The sequence below is a fragment of the Callospermophilus lateralis genome, chromosome 18 (assembly GCF_048772815.1).
Source record: "Callospermophilus lateralis isolate mCalLat2 chromosome 18, mCalLat2.hap1, whole genome shotgun sequence".
NCBI classification, from domain to species: domain Eukaryota; kingdom Metazoa; phylum Chordata; class Mammalia; order Rodentia; family Sciuridae; genus Callospermophilus; species Callospermophilus lateralis.
The window spans coordinates 301,448-326,539 of record NC_135322.1 but is presented as its reverse complement, the minus strand read 5'-3'; the positions used below and the strand labels follow the sequence as shown (position 1 = coordinate 326,539).

General features: G+C 47.5%; 1 protein-coding gene across 4 annotated transcripts; it reads left to right on the top strand.

The window, feature by feature from the left end:
- Nucleotides 1-9,973: 9,973 nt before the first annotated feature.
- Znf8 (zinc finger protein 8) lies at nucleotides 9,974-24,729 on the top strand. 4 transcript variants are annotated; one of them, XM_076839396.1, is made up of 6 exons: nucleotides 10,053-10,137; nucleotides 12,025-12,145; nucleotides 12,632-12,758; nucleotides 12,978-13,073; nucleotides 17,655-19,130; nucleotides 21,133-24,728. In XM_076839396.1, exons 2-5 carry the CDS (start codon nucleotides 12,089-12,091, stop codon nucleotides 19,079-19,081), a joined length of 1,707 nt encoding a protein of 568 aa, XP_076695511.1. In that variant the 5' UTR covers nucleotides 10,053-10,137; nucleotides 12,025-12,088; the 3' UTR covers nucleotides 19,082-19,130; nucleotides 21,133-24,728. The 4 variants fall into 4 exon arrangements, with proteins under 4 accessions (XP_076695510.1, XP_076695509.1, XP_076695511.1 ...); XM_076839395.1 differs by lacking the exon at nucleotides 12,025-12,145 and having other exon boundaries at nucleotides 9,974-10,137; nucleotides 17,655-19,115; nucleotides 21,133-24,729; XM_076839394.1 differs by lacking the exon at nucleotides 12,025-12,145 and having other exon boundaries at nucleotides 9,974-10,137.
- Nucleotides 24,730-25,092: the final 363 nt, after the last annotated feature.

Here is a 25,092-nt window from a genome sequence, read left to right as displayed (position 1 = left end):
AGGGTGGGCTTTCAAGCCCAGAGATAAATGGTGTGCAGATGATAAAAGGGAGTTTGAAAGGGAAGATGTAGGTGGGAACTCTTCAAACTAGACAAACGTGTGGCACTCGGGGCTGAAGCAGTGGGCCTGGGGCCACCGCCTAACTGGACCGCCAGACAATTGTCAGACTATGCGCCCCACTGTGCTGGGCCTGGAGCTGAAAGGAAAGTGACCACAACACTTGCAGCGACCAAGAGGTCTCTATTGCAGCACTGCAAAAGAGGAGAAGAGAGAGAGAGAGCCCAGCAAGGGAAGGTTTTTCAGCCTTTCTGCTGTGCTGCCTAAATCTAATGGGGTCTCTGGGTTTGCAAGCTGCCTTGTTGGCACAAGGGGGGTTAAGTGTTCAGCCTTGCGGGGGGGGGGGGGGGGGGAGCTTGAGCATTTGGACTTGATGCAAACAAGTGATAAAGAACCAGACAAACAAGTGATAAAGAACCAGACAATTAAGTTGTCGCATGCCCTGCAGACAACTTAATTCGGCCTGTCCTGCACCTAACAGTTCCCATTGATTTGGGCTAGCAAAAGGGTAAATTCTCTAAGAAAGTTCCATCAGGAGTCCTCAAGACTCATTTTGAGGATGACAACCAGGAAGGCCTTGAAGAAGCAGATCCATTCTCCTTAGAGTTTCTGAATACTGAGAACCCTTGTCTGTCAAGGACATGATCCACAAAATTCATCCAAAGGAGGCCTGGAGCCACTCACTGGGACAGAACAAGTCTCCCACCGCAGACTGTGGGTCACGGCCTGGACTATGCACAGTCATTCTTTGAAGACCCAACAGGGGCTGCCCACGTTCTGGACAAGGAGGAGGAAGATGAGGGCGGTGGGTGGGATGGGGCCTATTTGCCTCTGCTGCGAAGAAGACTCACTCCTCCAGGGCCAGGGCCAGCATGTCCCCTGGGCACCTTCCTTTGCTTTTTCTCCACCCTGTGGGAGCAGGTGGGGCCTGAGTGTCGGAGCCCTGGATGCTGAATGACAGATTCCTGCATCTTGTGACACAAGATCACACGCATTCCACTTTGCTAGACCTCTAAGTTTGGGCGGAGAGCTTTCGGCTTCAAAAAGCTATTTTGGCTGGGGATTTTGATACACATGCCTACCATGAAGGTTAGATTCGGTATCTGAAGTGGGTGTGGAGCTCCCTGGGTGGCTGAGATCTCTGAGCTCCTCCTACCCTCTTTTCTATATGGGGATGGCACAAGGGGCACTCTATGCCTTTTGGGCTATTTCTCAGGAGATGGCTATTTTTAAAATAAATTTCATTTTCCCCTCCTGTTCAATTTACAGATTTTTGGTTTAATAAATTCTGAAGTCCACATTCAAAAAATAATTTTGAAAAAAGTGTAAGAGGCCTCCAGTTTGAGCTGACTCTCACTTGTGTAACATCGAGCATCACCACACGGCAGGTTCTGGAATGAGCTTGCTTGGAGGGAGTTGGGATTCTCCTTTCCTATTGGCTTTTTTGGTTTTTGAAGATGGACACAGCAATACCTTTATTTGTTAGGTGCAGGGCAGGCTGAACTAAGTTGGCTGTGAAAAACTAATGTGACTCCATTTTTAAAAATAAATAAATAACAGCAGCTTCTACCTCAAGGCCTGTCCTAAGGAAGGGGGCGTGGCCCTTGTCCTTGGAAAGACCCACAGAGCACTCCTAGGCCCATACCCGCCCTGCTGAGTTGTTTGTCTGTAAATAACAGGAGAGGTCTGCGGCGCCAGGTGTCCCTGACTCAGCCAGGCCAGGTGAGGACCCATAGCAACCACCAATCAGCATGAGACAGGGAAATACCTGGGATGCCAGATGACCCCCCAGGAGTTTATGGTGGTTGATAACATGATGGGAAACCGTGTAGTTCAGCACGTACACCCCTCATGGCCTAAACCAATCAGTTCAAAGGAATCCCCTCTTGTACTAACCAATCACCCCTACCCAACTTGTTCCCGCCAGTGAATGTGCTAATCAATGTTAAGAGTTGTTGTCTGACTTTCCCGCGGTATGGAATGATTTGCTGTGTGATGCTGTAATGCATAGAGTATCCCCCCAAACCTATAAAATCTCACTGAACAAAGGATCAGGACTCACTCCCTGGGACCGCTGCGTCAGGAACGGTTGTGAGTCCAGACTGGAGCTGGCAATAAAGACTCTTGTGTGATTGCATCGGATTCAGCTCCTGGAGGTCTATTGGGATCCCACGAATCTGGCATAACATCTGGGGGCTCGTCCGGGTTCCCCCAGACCCCATGACCCCAGAACTGGAGAGTCTAACACTGATGAGTCTTGTTATTTGTGTGTCTGTGGTCTGCTTTGTTCTGACTACGGCCCGTAGAATCTGTATTCTGGGCCGGCAACTGGCCTTGGTGGACGCACTATAGGGTTGCTGGCCAGGGCACCTGGGAGACGTCCCAGACCCCAATCTGTAGGGGACGCTTCCTCAATCTGGGGTCGTCAGACCCAATCTGTAGGGGATACTTCCCCAATCTGTTTGTAATCTGTGTCTCTGTGTGTCTTTTTGTCTGTGTCTCTGTTAAGTGTGATGGCATTGTTTTACTTTGGACAGATGCAGTGTCCCAAGTTTCGATCTGCCTTAGATGTGCGGAGGTAACTTTAGCTAAATTTTAGCCTGAAAGTGTCCCTGGTATGCTTCTCCTGCATCCCTGAAAAGGAGCAAAAGTCAACAGAACCGCCAACTTTTCTGTTCTCACCTCTTACACCCCTTTGAGCTGTGTTTTAAAGAACTTTGATAAACTTTACTCCCCTTTGTTAAGTGAGATTAAGCAATGTCTTCTCTTCTTCCCCTAGTTGGCTTGCGTGCACCCACTGCAGAGGGGAATGCCTGCTGGGGTCTAAGAACTTTGATATCTCCCTTTTTCTTTTTCTCAAAACCCTGTCCTCATTATTAAATTGGCATTAATTGGCTTCGAGGACAGGTACCAAACTTTCAGTCACAAATTTTGACACCCCAGGGAGCCTAGCATTCCAAACAACTGCATGCAGAGAATATAAGACAGACTTTTGAGGAGCTGACTCCTGAAAAGTTAGGAGATATGGAGCTCGCCTGGTGCCTGGGATGGGACCAAACCAGAGGAGCTAATCCTGTAAGTAAAAGGAAGGACTGAGGGACTCCCAGCAGCTGCCAAAGCTCTTTTCCTTCCTTCCCTGCCCTGTAAGGATTACTCCACCTCTGTCTATTAAAAAAAAAAGGGGGGGGGGGACAATGAATGCAGTAATGTGTTGACATTATAGAATTTTTTCTTGGGAATGATCTTGGCTGAATGTGTGTCTAAAAAATGTTTTATTGTAAAATCTGGTATCTGGATGGGTTTTTTAAGCATTTCACAATCTTGCAGTTAAAAGTTGGGGTTAGGTAATTGTTTAGTGTATGATTTTAGATAATTCATGCCAGAGAACTTAAATACTTAGGATAAAAAACTAAAGAACTCTACTTCCAAGTTGGCAAGTAACTCCCAATCGTTCAGTTTTTTCACCAATTTTTGAATTGGGTAGCCTGGGAAGATGTCACCAGGTGTTAATTTAGGCAAGGATAGTAAATCGTGGTATGGTATCTGTTCCCCTCAGTGTATAGGATTTGGGAAAGGAAAGTGTTGGATTGGGACTTTGGTCTGGCTTATTGAAATGACATTGAATAGCAACAGTCTTGGGAATTTTTAAAGCTTAATTTTGGATATAGATGGTAGTGTGTGATTCTCTTTTGGAACTTAATACTACTATAGAAACTTCAGAGCAAAGGAAGTGGCTTAATGATCCTGAAGGGATTTCTTCTGATGGTAGCTTTTATATTATCAAGTAAGATCCTATTTTCAGTTTTGTGTGAGAAAGTTTTTCTAGTGTAGGAAGATATAAAGGTATGAAATTTTGTGAATTGTATCTTAAATTTGCATCATAATTTTCAACATCCAAACCTGAAAATTATGACTTAAGGTTAAAATGCCTTAGGCATGAGGCTTCTGGTCAGAATAGCAGTTTTCCATGCTCCTTCCAGACCTCAGCCAGGACTTAAGTTGAAATGCAAATAGAAGAAGCCTGGAGCTCAGTAGGAGACTGATCTGAGGCCCAAGGGAAAAAAAGTAAAGGTGTCTTTTTACCTGAACTCAAACTAGACTAAGCCAAAAAAATAAATTGTATGGTACTTTCCAATTACCGGCTGATCATTTTTTTTTCTAGGACTCTTGCTTTTTTCTTAGATTCTGTATTTTTTTGAGCTCATGATTTTGATCCTACAGACCTAGGTTAATGTTTTTCTGATCATTTATATTTTTGATCAACTGAGGAGTTTTTAAACATTGCAATGGAGATTTCACCTGAGAAAAGCTACAAGGCCTTTACTATTGTGTTAAGTGTGCACACTTGTGTTATGTGTCGTATGTCTGTATGTGTGTGTGTCCATATATCAAGCACATGATATGACAATTGGCAGATATATGAGGAGCCTCATGAAATTTTAAAAATGGATCCAAATATATTTGATTCATGTGATTTAAACGGTTCAATTTAAATTGGGTAAACAGATGCAAATAATGATGTCTTTAAAATTAAGCTTACAAGTTTTTCTAGTGTTCAAAAAACTAATAAAATGTTGATGTCTATGAAATGTCTGATATGCTTTGATTCTAGGACTTTTCTTCATCAAGGAAGAAATGGCTAACACTGTTCAATACACTTGTCGGGTGTTTTGATAAAATAAGTAAAGTAGATTTGACATGGGGTTATTCATTTTATGAGTATTTTTGTTAGATATCTGATTGATCTGTAGATTTGATATGGGATTACTCATTTATGAGTACTTTTGTTGGATATCTGATTGATTTACAAGGTTAAAATGCTAAATGTTAAATATATCATTGAGTTCTCTTAACTCCTTGAATTGCGTTGGGTAACATTATTGATGTTTTTGTAAGTTGAAAAATTAAGAGAAAAAAGGTATAAAGTTGCTTTGTCATCCCTGATACTTAGACATTGGGTTTTCATGAAATGGTAAACAAGGGTTTTACCATTCTAGATACAAGGGTTTATAGAAGATTTCTATATACCAAGGCCCAAAAGTTTCAACTGTTCCAATTAAGAGTACTGTAAGTAAAATCAAGTATTTCTTTTTATTAAAATGAAATAATCTGCTTAAGTTCAGAAATTTATAAGGATTGTTTTAAAATGTGAACCGAAAAGGAGATTAACAGATGGAAAGGAGAAATTAGAGTGTTCTAGGTATGGATTTAATAGAAGGAAAATGTGTTTCTGGATAAGAGAGTCCATGTGATTAAGTAAATAAGAGGGTTTAAGTAAGTGATAAAGAAGGTCTGTGTAAGTTGCTTATATATGTAAGTTTTTTGAGCAAGTAATCTTAAAGAAATTGAAAATTATACAACTATGGTTAAACAACAACTGTTATTTTGCAATATTGTAATATGTTATTTCTTTAAGAACTAAATTTGGTTAATATAAAAACATCAATATAATTGTGGTAGTATTAATGTGTTCATATCTTCCAGGTGTACAAGTCTGTAAGGTAGAAGCTTTAAAAGAGCATTATATCAAGCTGGTATTCTAAAGTTGTATAGTAATTTTAGGCTTAAAAGAAAAACCTTTTGGAGATTTATTTATATCATTTGATGGTCTGTAACTAGACCTGTTATCAATAAGATATGCAAAAATTTTATGTTAGTTTTTACACTGAGGTACAATTTAAATGTATTTTGAAGTTAATGAGAGCCTAATCTGTGTAAAGATTAATATTGTAAAACAAAAGTACTTCGATACTTTTCTACAAAAGGTTAAAAGCTTTCAGCCATTCTTTAATTCATGTTTTAGATGTGATATTATATTGTATTAGCTAATATTCATGTAAACTTGAGCAATAATTTATGTAAGCTTTGTAAAATGATGTTTAAAAAGCAAAGATCAGCTTCAGAACTATAGCACTTTACTTAAGATTTATGAAGAGCCCCACCTTACTTGAGATAAGGCCTGTGTCCCATCTCACTACATGTAAAAATGACTACGAAAGAAGTAGGCCAGATTTCACTATATTTAAGGTTGTGTCCAAAAGTTGGTTTTTGTCAAGATTACTATAATCTCAAACAGGGGATATGATGTATAACTCTGCCAAAGTTCAAGGTAGCTATCACACGAACTAAATATGTTTTTACTCTTGTTAATTTTATTTTGTAGTTCTCTTATAAATGGTCTAAAGATTGCCTGTAATGTTTTGCAGAGGTACTGCTTTAACAACACACAACCTGGGTTTATTTAAGATAATGTTATCACCTACAGGATACAGAGCTAGACATTAAAGCCCAGTACTCGGGAGAAATTGATTTGCTGGATGTTTAAGATTAAGATTTAAAATTAAAGTTAAATTAAAAGGGCCAAGAAAACCAATGTTTGCCTCTTGCCCTCTGAGTAATATGAATCCAGGGAGCAGGGGTCTTCTCTAAAGAGCTTTGCAACTCTGGGCCACATAACCTCCCGATCAGGTGACCACTGGAGGACAGAAAGCCAATCAGTGCATTTGCTATGAAGAGGAGGGTCATCAGAGAGGGGAGACACCCCTGATGCTTCTTCCAAGGGAAGCCATGTGGTCAAGCAAGACCTGGACCCATCCTAGCACAAATGGCACTAGCAGAACTGAGAAGCTGCTCTAAAGCCCCAGGACTCCCATGGAAACTCGTCTGACTGTTAACAGTAGATAGAAACAAAATTCAATTTGACTGCTTCATCTTAAACACTTAGCAAAGACGGTTAAAGCCAAAACACAGCTATTCCTGGGCATTTTAAATAATAACAATAGTTAAATGTAACTTAAGGTATACATCTTGTGTTAGCCCCCAAGAATAAGTAAGACTGGAGGCTACAGAAGAGATTCTTAGGCAGGAATGCCTGATAACTATCAAGAGGAGCTGCCAGAGACAGAATTTTTAGTTTAAGGCCTACAGATACTCCTAACCTACACAGCGAGACTTGGTGTTTGCTAGTATGATTATCCAGCCCTGAGTAACAGAATTAAAGTTTTCTCTATTAGACACAGAGGTCATACTAGTAAAAGGATTTTGCAAGATCAGATGACATTAAATTTTTAAACTGTATCTTATGTGGAAGGATGTCGGGGACAGTTCCTGTGGCCAAGGGCTGTCCCCTGCCCAAGGAAAGATGGGGCTTGGTTTTGGGCCAAATCAGCCGCCTTTGGCGTAAACAAGTTTGTGCCTGTACCAGGAAGTCCACCCCATTGGCCGGTAGAAACCACAAGAGCTCGGGCCCAGTAAATGCTTCCTGTCTTCCCTATTATGTGTCCACAAGGTTGAGATGTGACCTTCTCTGTGATTGGCTCCTATGTCCTATATATACTACGCACTTTCTTGGTACCGGGTTCCTCTTGTTGCGCCTTCAATAAAACCTGTCACAGTTCCGCCGGGTCCTTGTTTTTCTTTTGTTCGACTCTGCTGGTCGGAGTCGGCAGAAGGACAACTGTAACACTAAAAGTTAAATGTTGTACTTACAGTCCTGATAACTGGGGATGTTAAAGCCTGGTGAGGGAACTTCTATACAGTGACATGTTCCAGCTGCTGCAACATTTATGCAGTACTCATGGTTTTTGTTTCTCTCATAGAAGCACCCATCCCCAGATGACTTTAAAACCTGTTCTTCCCCAACCAGACTTCAAACCAAACTGACTTCTAAAAGGGAACTCACATCCCCCACGTAGTCGAGCCCCCTCATGTTTGACACCCCAAATCAGCTCTGAAGCAGCCAGAATGAGCCATCGCCCCTTCTCCTTACAGTAATAAAGAGTTCCTAAAATTAGAGGGGGAATGAAGCCAGAAATAGATAGACAATGTAGATAGGTAAATCGAGACAGGAGGCCAATTTTGAGTGAGTCTGGAAAGTTGAAGACTGTCCCCTGAGGGTTACTGTTTACTCTAGTGTCAACCTTAGTAGGACCACTTGTGAACAAGCTAGTGGCTTTCATCAAGGACAGAGTAAACACAGTTCAGATGATGGTTCTGCGTACCCATTATCAAGTCCTAGACCCAGAAGGAGAATCCTACCAAGGTTAGGACCTGCCCATATAGACCCCCAACTGAGGGAACCATGATTGGTCCCCAAGTTTCTAGACAAAGGGGGGATGAGAAACTAATGTAATTCCATTTTTAAAAATAAATAAATAACAGCAGCTTCTACCTCAAGGCCTGTCCTAAGGAAGGGGGTGTGACCCTTGTCCTTGGAAAAACCCACAGAGCACTCCTAAGTGTTATGCCAGATTTGTGGGACCCCAATAGACCTCCAGGAGCTGAATCAGATGCAAGCAACAAGAATCTTTATTGCAAGCTCGAGCCTAGACTCACAATCGTTCCTGACACAGCGGTCCCAGGAAGTGAGTCCTGGTCCTTTGTTCAGTGAGATTTTACAGGTTTTGGGGGGATACTGTATGTGTCACACAGCAGGGTGGGTATGTGCTTAGGTGCTGCAGTCTGGCTGGGCACAATTCAGGAGCCCAGGGTCACGCCCCCTTCCCTAGGACAGGACTTGAGGTAGAAACTGCTGTTATTTATTTTTAAAAATGGAGTCACATTAGTTTCTCCATAAGCACATACCCAACCTGCTGAGTTGTTTGTCTACAAATAACAGGAGAGGTCTGAGGTACCAGGTGTCCCTGACTCAGGCTAGGTGAGGACCCATAGCAACCCCCTAGCAACCTCCAATCAACATGAGACAGGGAGAATACCTGGGATGCCAGATGACCCCTGTAGTTTATGGTGGTTGATAACATGTTGGGAAACCATGTAGTTCAGCATGTACACCCCTCCTGGCCTAAACCAATCAGTTCAAAGGAACCCCCCCCCCTTGTACTAGCCAATCACCCCTACCCAACTTGTTCCTGCCATTGAATGTGCTAATCAATGTTAAGAGTTGTTGTTTGATTTTCCCACGGTATGGAATGATTTGCTGTGTGATGCTGTGACACATAGAGTATCCCCCAAAAACCTATAAAATCTCACTGAACACTCACTCCCTGGGACCGCTGTGTCGGGAACGGTTGTGAGTCCAGGCTCAAGCTTGCAATAAAGTTGTGTGATTGCATTGGATTCAGCTCCTGGAGGTCTATTGGGGTCCCACGAATCTGGCATTACATCTGCAGAGCAGGCTGAATGAACGTTAGCTGCAGGATAACCGGGCACTCAAACCCCCTGGTCCTTTATTACCTGTTTGCAACAAGGCTGAACACTCACCCCACTCAACACTCAACCCCCACTTATCTGGTGAAAAGGAAACCCACATCTGACCCCTGCCCCATCTGCCTGAAGGCAGAAGATGACAACCTTAGCAAATACTGTGTGATCCAATGATTGTATGCCAACAAGGCAGCTTGCAGACCCAGAGACCCCATTAGATTTTGGCTATAAAAACTCTCTCCTGCCAGGCCCCTCTCTCTTGCTGTCTCTTTCTTCTCTTGCTTTTGCTGTCTATCTTACTCTCTCTCACACACCCCCTTCTTTTCTCTCTTTCCCTCTCTCTCTCTTCTCCTCTTTCTCGCGAATACAAGTAAAGGGAAAAGCCCAGGTGTCCACCTGCAGCAGGAAGGGCTGCACCGACCTCCCGCAGGGCCGTCCCAGACCACAGGCTCAAGCAGGCGCTGGGAGGCGGTGCGGAGCCAGACCTAGCCCCTGGGGCTGCCGGCCGCTCCCACTATTGCGCAGACCTGGACACTGCGGCGGCCTCGGAGCCCTCGGGTTCAGCCAACTCGGAGCGACCGCAACTCCCCCATTGGCCGAAAACCCCACGGGCGAGACCTCCTATTGGTTAAGGGGGAACTAATGTCCCATTGGCCAAAGGCCCGGCGGGCAGTGATTCCCATTGGCCCGTCATGGCGGCGCGCTGCGTGGCCTTCTGGGAGTTGTAGTCTCAGCGTCACAGGCGTGGTCGCCATTGTCCTGCGGGCGGCTGGTCTGGTGGGCCCCTGGGTGGGGGCGGCACTCTAGCTTGGGGGTCGCTTCGGGCTTCGGTGCTCGATCCTTTCGCCCAGGATGGACTCGGAACACGAAGCGGCGGCGGTTGCGATGGCTGCGCGGCCACCGGCGGCACGGCTTCAGGTAACAACCCTAACGACGGCAGCGGGCCCCAGGCCCGGCGTCCCGGTGGCTACTGGCCTGCAGCCCCGCGCCCGCGAGGCCGGAGGCGACCGCGACGCCCTCCCGCGGGGCAGCGGCTGTGCAGCCGGGACCGGCCCGGGCCGCGCGCTCGGGCGCACGCTCTCGGGGCGGGGGCTGGCTTTCCGTGTCCGCGGTGACAGCTCGGTGACTGGCGGGCGGAGTGCGTCGGACATGTGCTGTCGCACGAACTTGCTGAAGCTCCTGGGCTCAGCAGACGGCCCCGCGGCCCCGGAGCTGCGACCTCCTGGGAGTGAGTCTGCTGAGGGGAGGCCAGGTCCCTGCGCGGCCGGGCCGCAGTCACCCGCGGGGCTCGGGGCGTCTGCAAGGCCATTGACCACCAAAGCCCCAGACTTGGCAGGAGCCCACGCCGAGTCTTAGCTCCTGAGCTCTGCCCCTTCCGAACTCCGTTCCTCCTGCGAGTGTGGCTGATTGGTTCGTGGGCAAACTGTGGTTTGGTTCACAAAGGGGACTCTCGGTGGCCTCGGATTGCCAGTTTTCGGACGTGTTGGCAGATGTTCTGAGTGGAGTCGGAGGACACAGGAACAGGAGCAGAGCCCTCTATGTCCAGCCAAAGGTTCTTTGTGTTTCATGTCAGAGCCACATGACCACCTGTACACAATTTTCTTTAGCATCTTTAAACCCACTTAAATTTTTCTAAAAGGAATTACCTTTCTTTATTGAAGTATTTCTTGAGTTTTTATTTTATTTTTTTAGTTGTAGATGGACACAGTATCTTTATTTTATTTTATTTATTTATATGTGGTGCTGAGGATCGAACCCCCTGCCTCACATGCTAGGCAAGTGCTCTACCTCTGAGCTACAACCCCAGCCCTCTTGTGTGGGTTTTTGAATTTTTTTTTTTTTTTTGAGAGAGAATTTTTTAATAGTTATTTTTTAGTTTTCATTGGACACAACATCTTTATTTTATTTTTATGTGGTGCTGAGAATCGAACCCAGCGCCCCATGCATGCCAGGCAAATGTGCTACCACTTGAGCCACATCCCCAGCCCTCTTGTGTGGTTCTGAATTATGTTTCCTTGATGACTAATGTTGAGCATCTTTTCATGTGCTTATTTGTCATTTGTGTTTCTTTCTTGCAGAAATGTCTTTTTCAGATTTTTTGACTATTTTAATTGGGTTGTCCTTTTAATATTGAGTTGTAAAAGTTCTTTATACATTCTAGATACAAATCTCTTCCCATTCTGTGAAGTTTTTTGTTTTTTGTTTTTTTCCCTGCTTTGTTTTAACTTTCTTGAGAGTGTCCTTTGAAACTGCAAAAATCTTTTAGTTTTGAAGTCAAATTTATTTGTATTTTCTTTGTTGTTTGAGCTTTTGGTTTCATGTTTAAGAATCCTTTCCCAAATCCAACAATTTATCCCCATGTTTTCTTCTGGGAGTTTCATATTTTTGTCTCTTACCTTTCATTTACATCTTGATTTCATTTTGAGTTAACTTGTATGTATGGTGTCAGGAAGGGAACCAACTTTTTTTTTCTTGCATTGGCTTCCAGTTGTCCTATATTATAGCAAGTGTTTTTAGCCACTTAATTCCCGTCTTAACCCCAAAGGAATGATGCTTTGTATATATGGAAACTGGGAGACAGAGATACTATGCACTGTCCTCTGTGTAGTGTCTCTTTGTCTTGTCTCTTGGGAAAGAAGTAGCTAAGCCAAGACTCTGATCCAGAAATAGTTGACTTTCAAGTGTGGTCACAACCAGCACAAAGAAGAATTTTGTTTGTGGGACATGTTTTAGATATGTGTATCAATTTATAAACATTGGAATTATTCACATAAAAACCCGACTTAATTTCTACCTTGTCTCTAGACGTTGGCAGTTCTGACCACTTGTGTCCTGTGTTTCCCTACATTGAGTCAGTTCTGAGTCCCTGATGCCCCTTCAGACATGGCATGTGCTCCTTGTAACCTCTGGCCCTACTACTCACAGGGTAAGTCCACTTATGGGCTGTCAAGCTGGCCGGCTTAAGCCACATGAGCCTGCCTGGTCCCTAAGATAGGTGAGTTTCTGACACTGAGTATCCACCCCTCTTTTCAGGGAGGAGGATGAGCCTCACTTTGTATTTATAGATCAGTGAGTGTATTAGTATGTGTTAGCTCTTGCTGTGTAACAAAAAACAGTAGCCATTTCTTCAGCTCAGAAGCCTGAAAGCCAGGGGTTTAGGCTAGCCTTACCTGTCTGATTAGTTGTAGGTAGTTGTGATTAATCTTTCTGGGTGGTCTTATATGTCCACACAGTACTACAGCCCACTCCTGCACATAGTGGCTCCTAGGTGTCTAGTGAGACCTGGTTCATATCACTCAGTTGTACATCCTCTCAGAACACAGACCTGCCCACTTTCTCCTTCCCATTCTTCCTCTGCCAGAGAACACTGAAGGGATGGTCCAGCTGATGGAGAATGCTTGTGATGTTTCAGGAGCCCGTGACCTTCCGGGATGTGGCTGTCGACTTCACCCAGGAGGAGTGGGGGCAGCTGGAGCCTGCCCAGAGGACCCTGTACCGGGATGTGATGCTGGAGACCTTTGGGCACCTTCTCTCTGTGGGTAGGAACTGCTCTGCAAACTCCCGAGGCTGAATCTTCCTGCATTACAGGGTCTGACTTCAGCCCTTATGCCCTGTGGGCCCACGTGGGAATGAGGAGGGATCTGGCCTTTTCTGTCACAGTGCAAACCTTAACCTCAACACGAGGTGTCCGCATGTCCTGGTGGGCAGAGCCTGGCCTGGTTCTATCCCTCACCTCCTGTGTCTTTTCCTGTTTCCAGGTCCTGAGCTTCCCAAACCTGAAGTCATCTCCCAGCTGGAGCAAGGAGCTGAGCTCTGGGTGGTGGGGAAAGGAGTCGCCCAGGGCTGCCATCCAGGTGAGACTCTACCGGGAATGTGCCACGTGGTCACTGGAGATGCATTCTGTGAAAGGAGTGGTGCTTCGAGGTCCTTGAGACCACCCCTGCACTAAGAGGCCTTGCAGCATGTGAATCGTCATGCTCACAGCCACAGCTGGTTGTAGCCAAAGGACGCAGCCTGAAACCAGCCCAGGGAAAAGGCACACAGGGCACAGTCCCTCAGGGGAAGCCACTCTCCACCTGCATGGACCTCCCAGTGCCCCTGGCTCAGGGAGCCTGGCTAGAGACAGGGTCAGACTGTCCTGGGTCTGGTCTCATGGGTGCACCACATGTCACAAAGAGCCACACTCAGAGCACACCTATCAGCTGGGGTGGTGTCAGGCACCTATCAGTGCCCTCCCAGCTCCAGATGCCTAGAGGCAGCCAAGGGCCAACCTTGAGAGCAGCCTCTCTCGGAGGGGGCCTCAGGTCTGCCCTGTTACCTGCTTCTGCACAGTAGCCACCTCACCTGAGCTGTCCTTCCTCTGAACTCAGAGACCATTCACCTCTTCTCCAGTAGTAGGAACCCTGCCCTGCCCCTCTCTGCTCCCTCTTCTCCGAGGTCATTCCCACCTTACCAGCCATCTCAGCAGGCCCTGTCAAATGTGTGAGCCTCTTCTTCATCTTCTCCACTTTGTTCTTGTATATCTAGATCCTTTCAACCTGTTCCCTAATCTTCCTGTTCTCTTGTCAGAAGGATTGTGCTTAGCTCTAGGTACCTTAAATCCAGGTTAGAACAGCTCAAAAGAAAAGAGGCATTTTTCTTGTGAAGCAGAAACCCTGAGTCAGCTGCTATTGTTGCTGGCATGGCACTTAGAGATACCAGGGCTGATGGTTCTGTGATTTCCCTGGTCTTTCCTTAGAGTTACACTGTGACTACAGCAGCTCTAGCCATCACATCTGTGCTCCAGGAAGGAAGGAAGGAAAGAAGGGAGGAGATAGGAAGATTCATGTGTCCCCTTTTATCTGAAACATGAAAGCCATCCACTGGGGGTCTCCCTGGTCAGGCCTGATTACTGTCTCCTGCCCTGACCCTTGTCAGTAGGGAAGTGGGAAGGAGGGCATCTGGATTGTGGTGATTGGATTAGGCCCTGCAGGCCCACCCTGTGGCTGGGACCTGGTGCGGTCAGCAGTGCCTGCAGACCAGCCTCCCACCCCGATGTCTCCTAATGCCCTGTGCCTCCTTGGTTGGACAGGATGAATCTTCAGCAGATCTTGTGTCCCCTGTTTACTGGTTGTCGTCACTGTCACTCCAAACCTGCTTAGAAGAAACAAATCCTCGTCATCTGGAGTTTGCCCTTGACTCACAGGTCTCAGGCTACAGCTAGAGGCAGGTTTTGAATGATGTGTGCTCTTAAGTATTGAGCAGACACAGGTCTGGTGTGGCGTCAGAATTGTGACAAGGTGTCTTAAGAACTTAATCCAGACAGTTGTAAATGCTCCACACACAGCTTCATGTGAGAGCAAAGTGTACTTTGTACTTAACATTTTGGATTAGTTTCCTATTGCTACTTTACCAAAGTACCACAGTCTGGGGAGTTTGAGACACTTCTTTTTCTCATAGTTGTGAACATCAGAGTCCAGACTGGCCTGTCAGGGCTGGACCTTCTGGTGGCTCTCGGGCATCTTCTTGTCTTTTCCAGCTTCTGGAGCCACCATGTCCCTGGGCTGGTGGGTTCTTCCATTTCAGAGCTCCTCGTTCTGACCTCTCTTCCCATCACTACATCCCCGTCTCTGACTCGGACTGTCTCTGTGGACCCCCTGAGGGCCCTGGGGTACCAATCGTCCACTCTCCAATTCAGCTGATCACACCTGCAGATCCCTTTGCTAGAGAGGGTCACATATCTACAGCTTCCAAGAACTGGGCTTGGCACCCCGAGGGACCGTGGATCAGTCACCACCTACTTTATCAGAAGACAGCACGATGCTTGTTTTTTAAGGGAGAAGAAAACTCTCCAGGCAGATCCCTGCTCCTGATGCACCCGTGTTCTGGGGGCTAGGTGCCAGTGATCCTGAGCCCCTCCTATCCCTTGCTCATCTTGCCTCATTTCTTTACTATTTCCCTTCTGTGGCCACAGCTTCACCCGCTGCAGGTCACCTCCTGGCCAGCTGCAGTCCTTGCTTTTCTGTCATTTTCTCTCTCTCCATAGACTGCTTTCTCTGGGAACAAGGAGGCCCCCAAATGCAAGGCTCGTTGGTTTTGGAGGCAGCCGGGGCTATGTCCTCAGCTCTGGGAGTCCCAAGGAACTGAGGCTGAAGCAGGAGCCTGGCACAGCCTCAGTGCTTCCCGCCGTGCATCACGTGGCTCCACAAAGAAGCTTCTCTGCTGTCCCAGGGCACCAATGTCCTGCGGTGTGGCCCCCAGTGTCAGCTTTTTCAGTTTGGTCCATTTCAGCCTGCTACTGGCATCCCTTCTCAGACCTCCTTGGCGGGTGGCCTGCTCTGGTCTTCCTCTTCCCCTTCCCACTGGCAGTGCTTGCCTGGGCCAGAGTTGGCGCTAGTGTCATGTTGAACCTTTTCAGTGACACTGCCAGTCTCAGGGCTGGTGAGCCACATTTGAGCCCCTCCAGCAAACATTGCTGAGGACCCACCAGGTGCTGCCTTCAGTGCTGGGAACGCAGTGGAGGATGACAAGCAGGCTGCCCCTTTGCACAGGTGCCTGTACCAGCTGTGAGTGCAAAACTGAAAAAATCCGGACGGAGGCCACAGCGGGACTCTGGTGCTCTGTCTAGAGTGTGCGTGTTAGTGGTCATCATGTCCATTTGCAGACTGCGCCCTTCACCACTGTAATTCCAGAGCCTCTCTGTGCTGTCTTGGTCACTCAGAATGAGATTTCACGGCCTGGGTGGTGTACATGACGGACGTTGGATCCATATAGTTCTGGAGTGGGAGTCCACTTAGTTCCTTGTGTGCAGTGGCTGCAGAGGGAGGAAGCTGGCCCTCTGGCTTCTCTTTTCCAAGGGCTCTAAATCCATCACCACCTTTGTGACCTGTTACCACTCAAAGCCTCTTTCCTAATGCCATTACATCAGGGTTAGGGCTGACCCACAGGAGTTCTGTTAGGACACAGTGTCCAGTCCCACAGTCACTCCCTCTTCCCTGCCTCTGACAGTCACCAGTCTATTCTGTCTGGATTTGCCTATTCTGGATATTCCGTGTCTGTGGACTCGGCTGTATGACCTTCATGTTTGGCTTCTTTAACTTTGCATGATGTTTTCAAAGATTGTCCAGTTTGTCACGTGTCCATTCTTTGTTCTTTTTATATTTATTCTTTAATATTCCATTGAATGGATAGGTGACATTTTGTGTATCTATTCATCAGCTGCTTCTACTTTTTGCCTATTAAGACCAGTGCTGGGGGCACTGGGGTTGTGGCTCAGTGGTAGAATGCCTGCCTAGCACGCATGAGGCACTGGGTTCGATCCTCAGCACCACATAAATATAAAATAAATGTGTGTGTGTGTGTGTGTGTGTGTGTATTTTTTTAAGTCAGTGTTGCTGTGTACATTCATGTACAAGATTTTGTGTGAACTGAGTTGTGTTTTGCTACACCCGCTCTGGGTGCTGTGTAGAGTTGAATTTGGAGGCTTGAGGTGAAGAGCCCAGCATCCGGCTACCCTCAGCTCCTTTCTTGTGGTGCCAGTGGTCCTGAGCCCCTCCTATCCCCTTGCTCATCTTGCCCCGGGCCCTCATTTTCCCCTGGAGTCCCTCCTGCATTTACTGAGATGTGTGTTTGAGCACCTAAGACCTATTGAATCAAGAAATTGTATGACACAGTGACCACTGAAAGAATAGACATGTGACGCGTCATGGCAAGACTGAAATAGAGGAGGGGGCTCGAGGGCTGGGGGCAGCAGCAAAGTGTGATTTCTAGAAGCAGTTTTCCCTGGAGCGGGGTGAACCTGATGGAGCCATAAGACCTTAGAGTGCTACTGGCTGTCTCTGGAGTGACAGAGATGGTCTCTGGGAGGTGGGAGAGCCGTGGAGTGAAGGAGATGGTCCCTGGGAGGTGGGAGAGCCGTGGAGTGAGGGAGATGGCCCCTGGGAGGTGGGAGAGCCGTGGAGTGAGGGAGATGGCCCCTGGGAGGTGGGAGAGCCGTGGAGTGAGGGAGATGGCCCCTGGGAGGTGGGAGAGCCGTGGAGTGAGGGAGATGGTCCCTAGGGGGTGGGAGAGGCATGGAAGCATATTTTCCCTGTGTCTTGTAGAAGACCTCTGTGTTGTTGTAAGTTATGGTGGCCTAAGGAGACACCTGAGGTGTGCAGCTGTGTTTGCCTCCCAGCCCTTGAGGTCAAAATAGAGGAGGATATTGGGCCTTGGCAGGGCAGGTCCTAAGCATCCTAGGAAGTAACAGGCCTGGGGTCTTGTGGCCCTTCTCTGCTCCTGTTTTTCTTTGTAGATGGCCACAATACCTTTATTGTTCTTTTGGTTTTTCATGTGGTGCTGAGGACTGAACCCGGGGCCTTGCACATGCTAGGCAAGCGCTCTGCCTCTGAGCCACAACCCCAGCCCTGCTCTTGTTGTTTCCCACTAATGCTTAGAGTTCTTCTGTTTTCTTTTAGGCTGGGAGCTGTCACCCACAGGCCTGGCATCACCCAAGCAGGGCCCTCCTGAAGAGGAGCTGTCCCCTGTCTCAGAAAGGCAGGGGCTCCCAAGGGACACTCCTTGTCCCTCCACAACAGAGGGAGCCTGGGAGCATGAGGTCCCGGGCCAGCCCATCAGGAAAGGCCAGGACTCCTTGAGGGGATTGGAGTTCTTCCTCGAGGAAGCACCTCTTCAAAACCAAGGCCCCAAAAGTCTCAAATTTGGGGAAAACTGTGTCCTTAGTTCCAACCCAGATGCATTCCCAGAGATCTCTAGGGGAGAATACTTCTGTACTTACGACTCTCAAGTTCCCAGCTCAGGGCACAGCTCGGGCTTAGTCAGTCAGCAGACCGGCTCCCCAGAAACTCAGCCCTGTGGAAGCCACGGCTGCCACAGAACCCCTGAGCAGGCAGCTCCTGCAGCAGAGCCTCTGAGGAGCCAGGTGCAGGACAAGCCCTACAAGTGCACCGACTGTGGGAAGGCGTTCAACCACAACGCCCACCTCACTGTGCACAAGAGGATCCACACGGGGGAGAGGCCTTACATGTGCAAGGAGTGTGGGAAGGCCTTCAGCCAGAACTCTTCCCTGGTCCAGCACGAGCGGATCCACACAGGGGACAAGCCCTACAAGTGTGCTGAGTGCGGCAAGTCCTTCTGCCACAGTACACACCTCACCGTTCACCGGAGAATTCACACGGGAGAGAAGCCCTATGAGTGCCAGGACTGTGGGAGGGCCTTCAACCAGAACTCCTCCCTGGGTCGGCACAAGAGGACCCACACAGGAGAGAAGCCGTATACCTGCAGCGTCTGTGGCAAGTCCTTCTCACGGACCACCTGCCTTTTCCTGCACCTGCGGACCCACACCGAGGAGCGGCCCTATGAGTGCAACCACTGCGGGAAGGGCTTCAGGCACAGCTCCTCACTGGCCCAGCACCAGCGGAAGCACGCCGGGGAGAAGCCCTACGAGTGCCAGCAGCGGCTCATCTTTGAGCAGACACCAGCTTTAACGAAACATGTGTGGGCAGACACCCTGGGCTGCAGCCCACCTCTGACTCACGACGAGAGGACTCAGCGGAGCGACAGGCCCTTCAGGTGCAATCAGTGTGGGAAGTGCTTCATTCAGAGCTCTCACCTCATCCGACATCAGATCACTCACACCAGAGACGAGGAGCCTGGGGGGCGCCCCCGGAGACGCTGTGGCCGGAGCTCACTCCGCAGGCATCAGCCTACAAAAGCAGGAGAGAGCCCTGGGGACCAGCCCAAGGCTGGGCAGCCAGCAGGCGGGGCCCTGGCCTTGTTTGACATCCATGAGATCATGCAGGAAAAAAGCCCTGTGCATGTCATTGGGGTCGGGGAGCCTTCCATGGGCACCTCCATGTTGTTTGACATCAGAGAATCCACATAGGAGAGAAACTCTTCAGACGGCTCTTGGACCACAGGTACAAAAAAATGTGGTAAGTATGCACAGTCCATTCATGGCAAGAGGGTCTGGGCATAGAAGTGCTGACCGTGACCTTTGGCTTTCAAGGAAATGACACTTCTCAAACACCTAAAATTGGTGGCTCCAAAATCTATCAAACCCTTTAATAATAGATCCTTTATGATGGTTCCTCCATCTCCCTAAAAGGAGTTCCCCAATAATAAAACCTACCCACGTGTGTAATGTACAGAAGTCAGTATGTGGCCCATTTTGTAAAGGATAAAACAAAAGTATTTGTAATGGAAGAATGTGTACCGAGTCAGTGTGGAAGCTTGCTGTGCCACTGTGTGGGCCCTGTCAGGAGGGAGCCCTGGGCGGCAGCCCTTTGCTGTGCCCTGGTGCGGGGTTTGCTCTTGGCCTCACAAATACCGTGAGTGGCATTTCTGTACCACCATAGTGACTTAACTCTCAAAAGTTTTGGATAAAACAAAATGTGTTGCAATTCTGGGAAATTCTGTCTAAATTTAAAGTATGCAACAGTTAATATGTGTGTCTTTGTGAAGGAGAGTAGGTTAGCATCTTGGGGGGACGGGTCCTCACCTGCACACAGGTGGCACTGGGCCAGTTCAGCTTTTCACAGTCATTGCTGCATGCATGGCTTCTGCCACATTTCAGCCACACCCCGAGATCATCTGACAGCAGCCCCCACACTTCCTGGGATTACATCTGCTGTGGAAACCACAGCCTCAAAATACGAGTGTTGCTGAAGCTACAGGTGTTCTGGTAGCTGTGACTCAAGAATAGCAGGCCCTGGTGTCTTGGGTCAAAGCCAAGGGTCCACTCAGCATCCTGCAGGCCCAGGGCAACTTTTCAGAAAAGGATCTTCCACCCCAGGTGTCCACAGCCCTGTGTGGAGAAGCTGTGAACCAGCCCAGCACTGTGGCTGATGTTCTCTCAGCTCTGACTCCATCGATTGAAGTTGTACCAGTACCGTGCAAGTTTGGCTTTATCAAATGGGACCATCAGCTAGTTTACACACAGTACAATTCCCAATTTTCAGTAAATCCTTTTGCAGTTTTCATAATTGGTGTGAAGATTGGTAGAGAATCCACCTTTTTTTAGTAAGAATTTTTTTTTGAGAGAGACAGAGAATTTTTTGCTGTTTATTTTTCAGTTTTTGGTGGACACAACATCTTTATTTTTATGTGGTGCTGAGGATCGAACCCAGCGCCCCACGCATGCCATCCAAGCACATTATTGCTTGAGCCACATCCCCAGCCCCCACCTATTTTTTTTTTAATATTTATTTTTTAGTTGTAATTGGACATAATACTTCTTTATTTTTTTTATGTGGTGCTGAGGATTATTGAACCCAGGACCTGACACGTGCTAGGCGAGCACTCTACCACTGAGCCTCAACCCCAGCCCTCCACCTATTTCTCTCAATAACCTTTTAGCATTGACAGTTTTAAAACAGGAATGATATATTTTCATTGTTTCCCCACTCATCTTCCCATCTCTTTCCTACCCTGAATTATTTTTACATTAGTCCCAGAAAATATTATTTTATTATATTTCTGAATATATTTCTAAAAAACAGGGAGTTTAAAATACACATATGACCAAGTTGATCACAGGACAAAGCCATTTTTATAGTCATCTAAGCTTTTTGGATTTTCTGCCATGTTGGTGTTTTGCACATAGCTAAGGGCTGAGTTCAAACCAGGGCTGTGCCCCAAGTCATTGTTTGTATTCTTCCCCTGGTCATTGTAGTAAAGGAAAAATTCATTTTACCTAATATCTATGATTAAACAAGAAAATCATAAAATTTTGTTGAATCTCAAAACTGTATTGTTATTGTCTTACCTGAACAAATGTCACGAGACATCTGATTTTCAGTTGTTCCCATTGCCTCATAAATTTTGTTTTGTTCTAATCATAATCTAAACAAGATCCATATAGAGCATATGGTTAGTATTTTTCTTTCTTAAATCTCTTTAATCATGCTGTTTTTTATTTCATCTTTTATTTGTTAGGAAGGAAACAGAATAACCTAAATTTTTCCTGCCTGGGCTGCCATCACACCCTCCTTGCTTTGGTATGACAGACTGCCCTGATTTGTCACCCAGCCTTGGAGCCATGCTGAGGGCCCGCGAGATCATGTGCCTGCCACCTTTCTAGACCTCTTCCCACCTGTGGGGCCTCTGCTGGAGACCAGTGCAGGACCTTGCCTGGGCTGTGAATGCCAGGAGAAGCTAGGCTTTGTTTTCCTAGGAAGCTGAACATTCTGGCTGACCATTTACTGTCCAGCGTGGGAAATGTCACCCTCATGTTGCTTTCCTGCAAGTGTTCTGAGGAAAGCAGGGGTTGCCCACCCTCAGGCTTGCGATTTCAGAAAAAAAGAACGTCATGTGTCACGTGCGGTCCCTCATGTGGCACAGCACCGGGGTGTATAAACTGAAGACGTCAGCCTGCCTGGTGACCTAAAGTGAAGCCAACTGTGGGCTTCTGCATGCCCTGGCTACAGCCCTTGCCTCGCCACCAGGACCCAGGTGTGCGCAGCGTCTTCCTGCTGCCGTTGCTTTCTAGTGAAGTTAAAGCGTCCCATCAGCGTCAGCAATTGAAAGGAAGGATCATGACACATCTCCACTTGTAAAAATTGGTTCTTAAAAACAAACTGCAGAAGCACTGTTGCATTGTCTGGGTGCAGAGCTGGACAGAGAGCAGTTTCCCCGGGAGACTCCCGCTACGTGGGATGACTGAGCGTCAGCACATGCTGCCCCTGAACTTCCTGCGACCACTTGTTCCTCAGATGCTGGGAAGGCCACGTGGTAGGTTTTCTGTTGGGCAGCCTGGCTTTCAGGACGCTCACCACCAGATGCAGGACCCTGACATCACCCTGGGTTCCTTCTCTGCACCCAGCTTTCCCTCTGGGGCCGTCCTCCCATTTCTCTTCCCAGCTCTGACTCCACAGAACTCTGGCCTTCATTTCTTGGCCCAGGCCACTTGCTGGTTCATTATTAGTAGGTGACTTTCTGTTTACATAGCTACCAGGTTAGCTCAGTGACAGTTCTGTGAACTGTCAGATGAGGACAGTTAGTCACAGGGCAGAAGTAACCAGCTGCTGCAACTAGAGTAACCAGGGCAAGTCCGCAGGTAGGAAATAGTGGAGCCAGAATTCAGTGTCAGCTGCCAGTCACCAGTGGCCAAAACAAATTGGGCTTGGTCGGGACTGACTTTTCAGCCAGTCAGCGAGGGTGTTCTGCAGTTCTTGCAATCTTTCACTCGTGGTCTCAGGAAGAGTGCTGAAGCTCTAGCCCTGGCTCCTGTTGTCAAGACTGGGGGAGAAGGGCAGGCCAACACAGCCCTCTGATGACGCTTCAGAGAAAAGCCTTTCCTGAGAGCCTTTGCATGTTCCCAAGTCTTGTCACCCAAGACTGAGTCACAGGGCCACCCCTGGTAATGGCACTCTTAGCACTTCTAACTTCTGGTAGACAGGTTGTGGGCAGAGGGTGCAGATAGGCAGTGCCCCGTCTCCTGTGTTCCCACTCCTGTGGCACCAGCTTTGCAGACCCTCTGATCTGCTGCTGCACAGAAACTGCTGGGCCACTGCCAGGTCTCAGGGCATTGCATCTGCACCCCAGCCACTAGGTCTGCCGACCTTGCAGCTCTCCACCTCTTCAGGGGCTTCTAATTTTCCCCTCACCCTCTAAGCATCAGGGTCCCACAACAGATGGGATGGTGGGTGTCATCTGCACCATGGCTTATGTCTCCCGCCCCCATGTCTAAGTCTGGTGCTTCTGAGTTCTGAACGCCAGGCCCAGACAGCAGCTATCTGCCATTGGCAGCTCCCCAGCAGGTACTGCAAAGCTCAGGAACCCAACCTACCCAGACACTGTCATTTCCCTCCAAACCAGCCCTCCCACACCGCTGTGATGGACACATGCCATCCCACTGTTGAAGCCAGAAAATCAGCCTGCTTTGGCTTGCTCCTCATTGAGCATTTGTGTTGCTTTACCCTGTAAATATCTCAGGTCTGTGGGCTTCATCCACCCTCAGCCTCTCAGGACAGCCCTTGGAGGAGGTAGCACTACCAGTGATGCAGCAAGACCTGGCCAGTCTGGTAACAGGCAGAGCATGGAGTGCTCCTGGGCAGGGGACACCCGGCAATAAGATCATATTTGTCCACGGCTCTGATGGCTGGGCCTGGGCCACCCTTTTCCCTCCACCTTGGCCCTCAAAGTCACATCCTGAAGGGAGGAGCGTGGGATGCTGTGGTTACAAGATTGGAACACAGGAGCAGAGGAACAGGCAGTGGAAACGCACATCTTAGTTTCTCCTCAGTCCTTGTCCAGTCATGGTGTTCCTACCCATTTCCTTAGGTTTTCAAATAGGAAAATTCCTCAGGGGAAATTACTGAGAACTAGGGGAAATTTATCTGTTTGTGAAATTAACTCAGTTCTTTGTAGCAAGACTTGGAAAATTCACTGAGTTTTTAACAAGTGAAAATTTATTTAAAATTTAATTCTTGGGGCTGGGGTTGTGGCTCAGCAGTAGAGCACTTGCCTAGCATGTGCGAGGCGCTGGGTTTGATCCTCAGCACCACATAAAAATAAAGGTATTGTGCCCAGCTACAACTAAAACTATTTAAAAAACCTCAATTCCTCATACTTTAACCATGTACAAATAGTATTACCATATAGATTTTCTAATTTTCCTTGCAATTTTTATTAAAATGTTTGTAAACGCCTAAACATGGTGTCCATCAATTCAAATGTAGTTACCTCGTGTAGAAACTCAGAATCCCTTCCAGCTCCCTCATAACTCCTTGTTATATGTTGAGCTTTTTCCCCCTCACAGAGAAATTCATGTAGCTTGTGCAGTCACCTTTCAGGAGGATCCTGACTGTGTGCTCCGCCCTGTCTGCCAGCTAAGGGTCCCAGGGCATGGGGCGACCACTGAGCTCCACGCACACAAGCCCGTCCCTGCACAGTTCTCGCCGTGCTGTTGGTCTTGCAGGGAGCACGGACAGCAACCTGGAAAGTGATCAGTGGTGGAATGGAGACCACAGCTGCCCAGGCAGAGAGTCCTCACTCACTAGTGTGGGCAACAATGAAAACAAACACATGAGGACCTGGTGTGTTTCCATTTGTGTAAAGAGAAAACTGCTGCTCACAGTCTCCAAAAGATAAACACTTGGGGAGGCGTCCAGCGACAAAGAGGAGGAGTAATTCTCATTCTGTAACTATATTTTTGGAATTTTAAAACCTGTAAAAGGATTATGTTAAAAAAATGAATTTAACAAAAATCTCTCTCAGATTTTATAACTTGCTGGTTTACTGTCTGCGTCCCCCTGCGACAGTGTTTGCATAAGCAGGACTGCTGTATCTGATTCACACCTGTTACCTGTATGTACTTGTGTGTGTGTGTTCATGTTACAAAACCAGCTGAGTGTAAAATAGCTTCTAGCTCCAAGTTAATTTATTTAACTCCCTGTATTAGGACAAATTATGAGAAGCTCCAACACAAGTTGTGGCCAACAGCAAAGTATTCAATTTCCATGGTAACTGCTCTTCCTCCAAGGTGTTCACATTATTTCTGCAAAGGGTAAGTGGAAGAAATCTGCATCTGTCGTGAAAATAAGATGCAATATGAACATCTTCCAGAATGCACTGTCCAATATGGCAGCCACTGGCCCTGAAAAGCTATTTAGGGGTACATTTAAATAAAATGAAATGCAAAGTTGACTTCTTCCATCACTAGACACATTTCAGCTTTTCATATTTAGGTTTGTCTCACTGCAGAGACTTCTTTGGGTCCTGCTAGTCCAAAGGTAAGTAGCTGAGAGGACTTTTTAAATGTAGGCTTGCGACTATCTAGATGTAATGTGACGGGTGGTCCAAGTCAGCCTGACGGAGTGGTCTTCACCAGGTCACACCGGCGAGTCCTGCGGCTGTGCCTGGGACTTCCCTTTACTAGCAGTTTGGCCTGACAGG

Coding starts and splice junctions, on each gene's coding strand:
- Znf8 (XM_076839395.1), top strand. CDS start 10,072: ATGGACTCGGAACACGAAGCGGCGGCGGTTGCGATGGCTGCGCGGCCA. Junction 12,759..12,977: donor TGGGCACCTTCTCTCTGTGG/GTAGGAACTGCT, acceptor TCCTGTTTCCAG/GTCCTGAGCTTCCCAAACCT. Junction 13,074..17,654: donor CGCCCAGGGCTGCCATCCAG/GTGAGACTCTAC, acceptor GTTTTCTTTTAG/GCTGGGAGCTGTCACCCACA.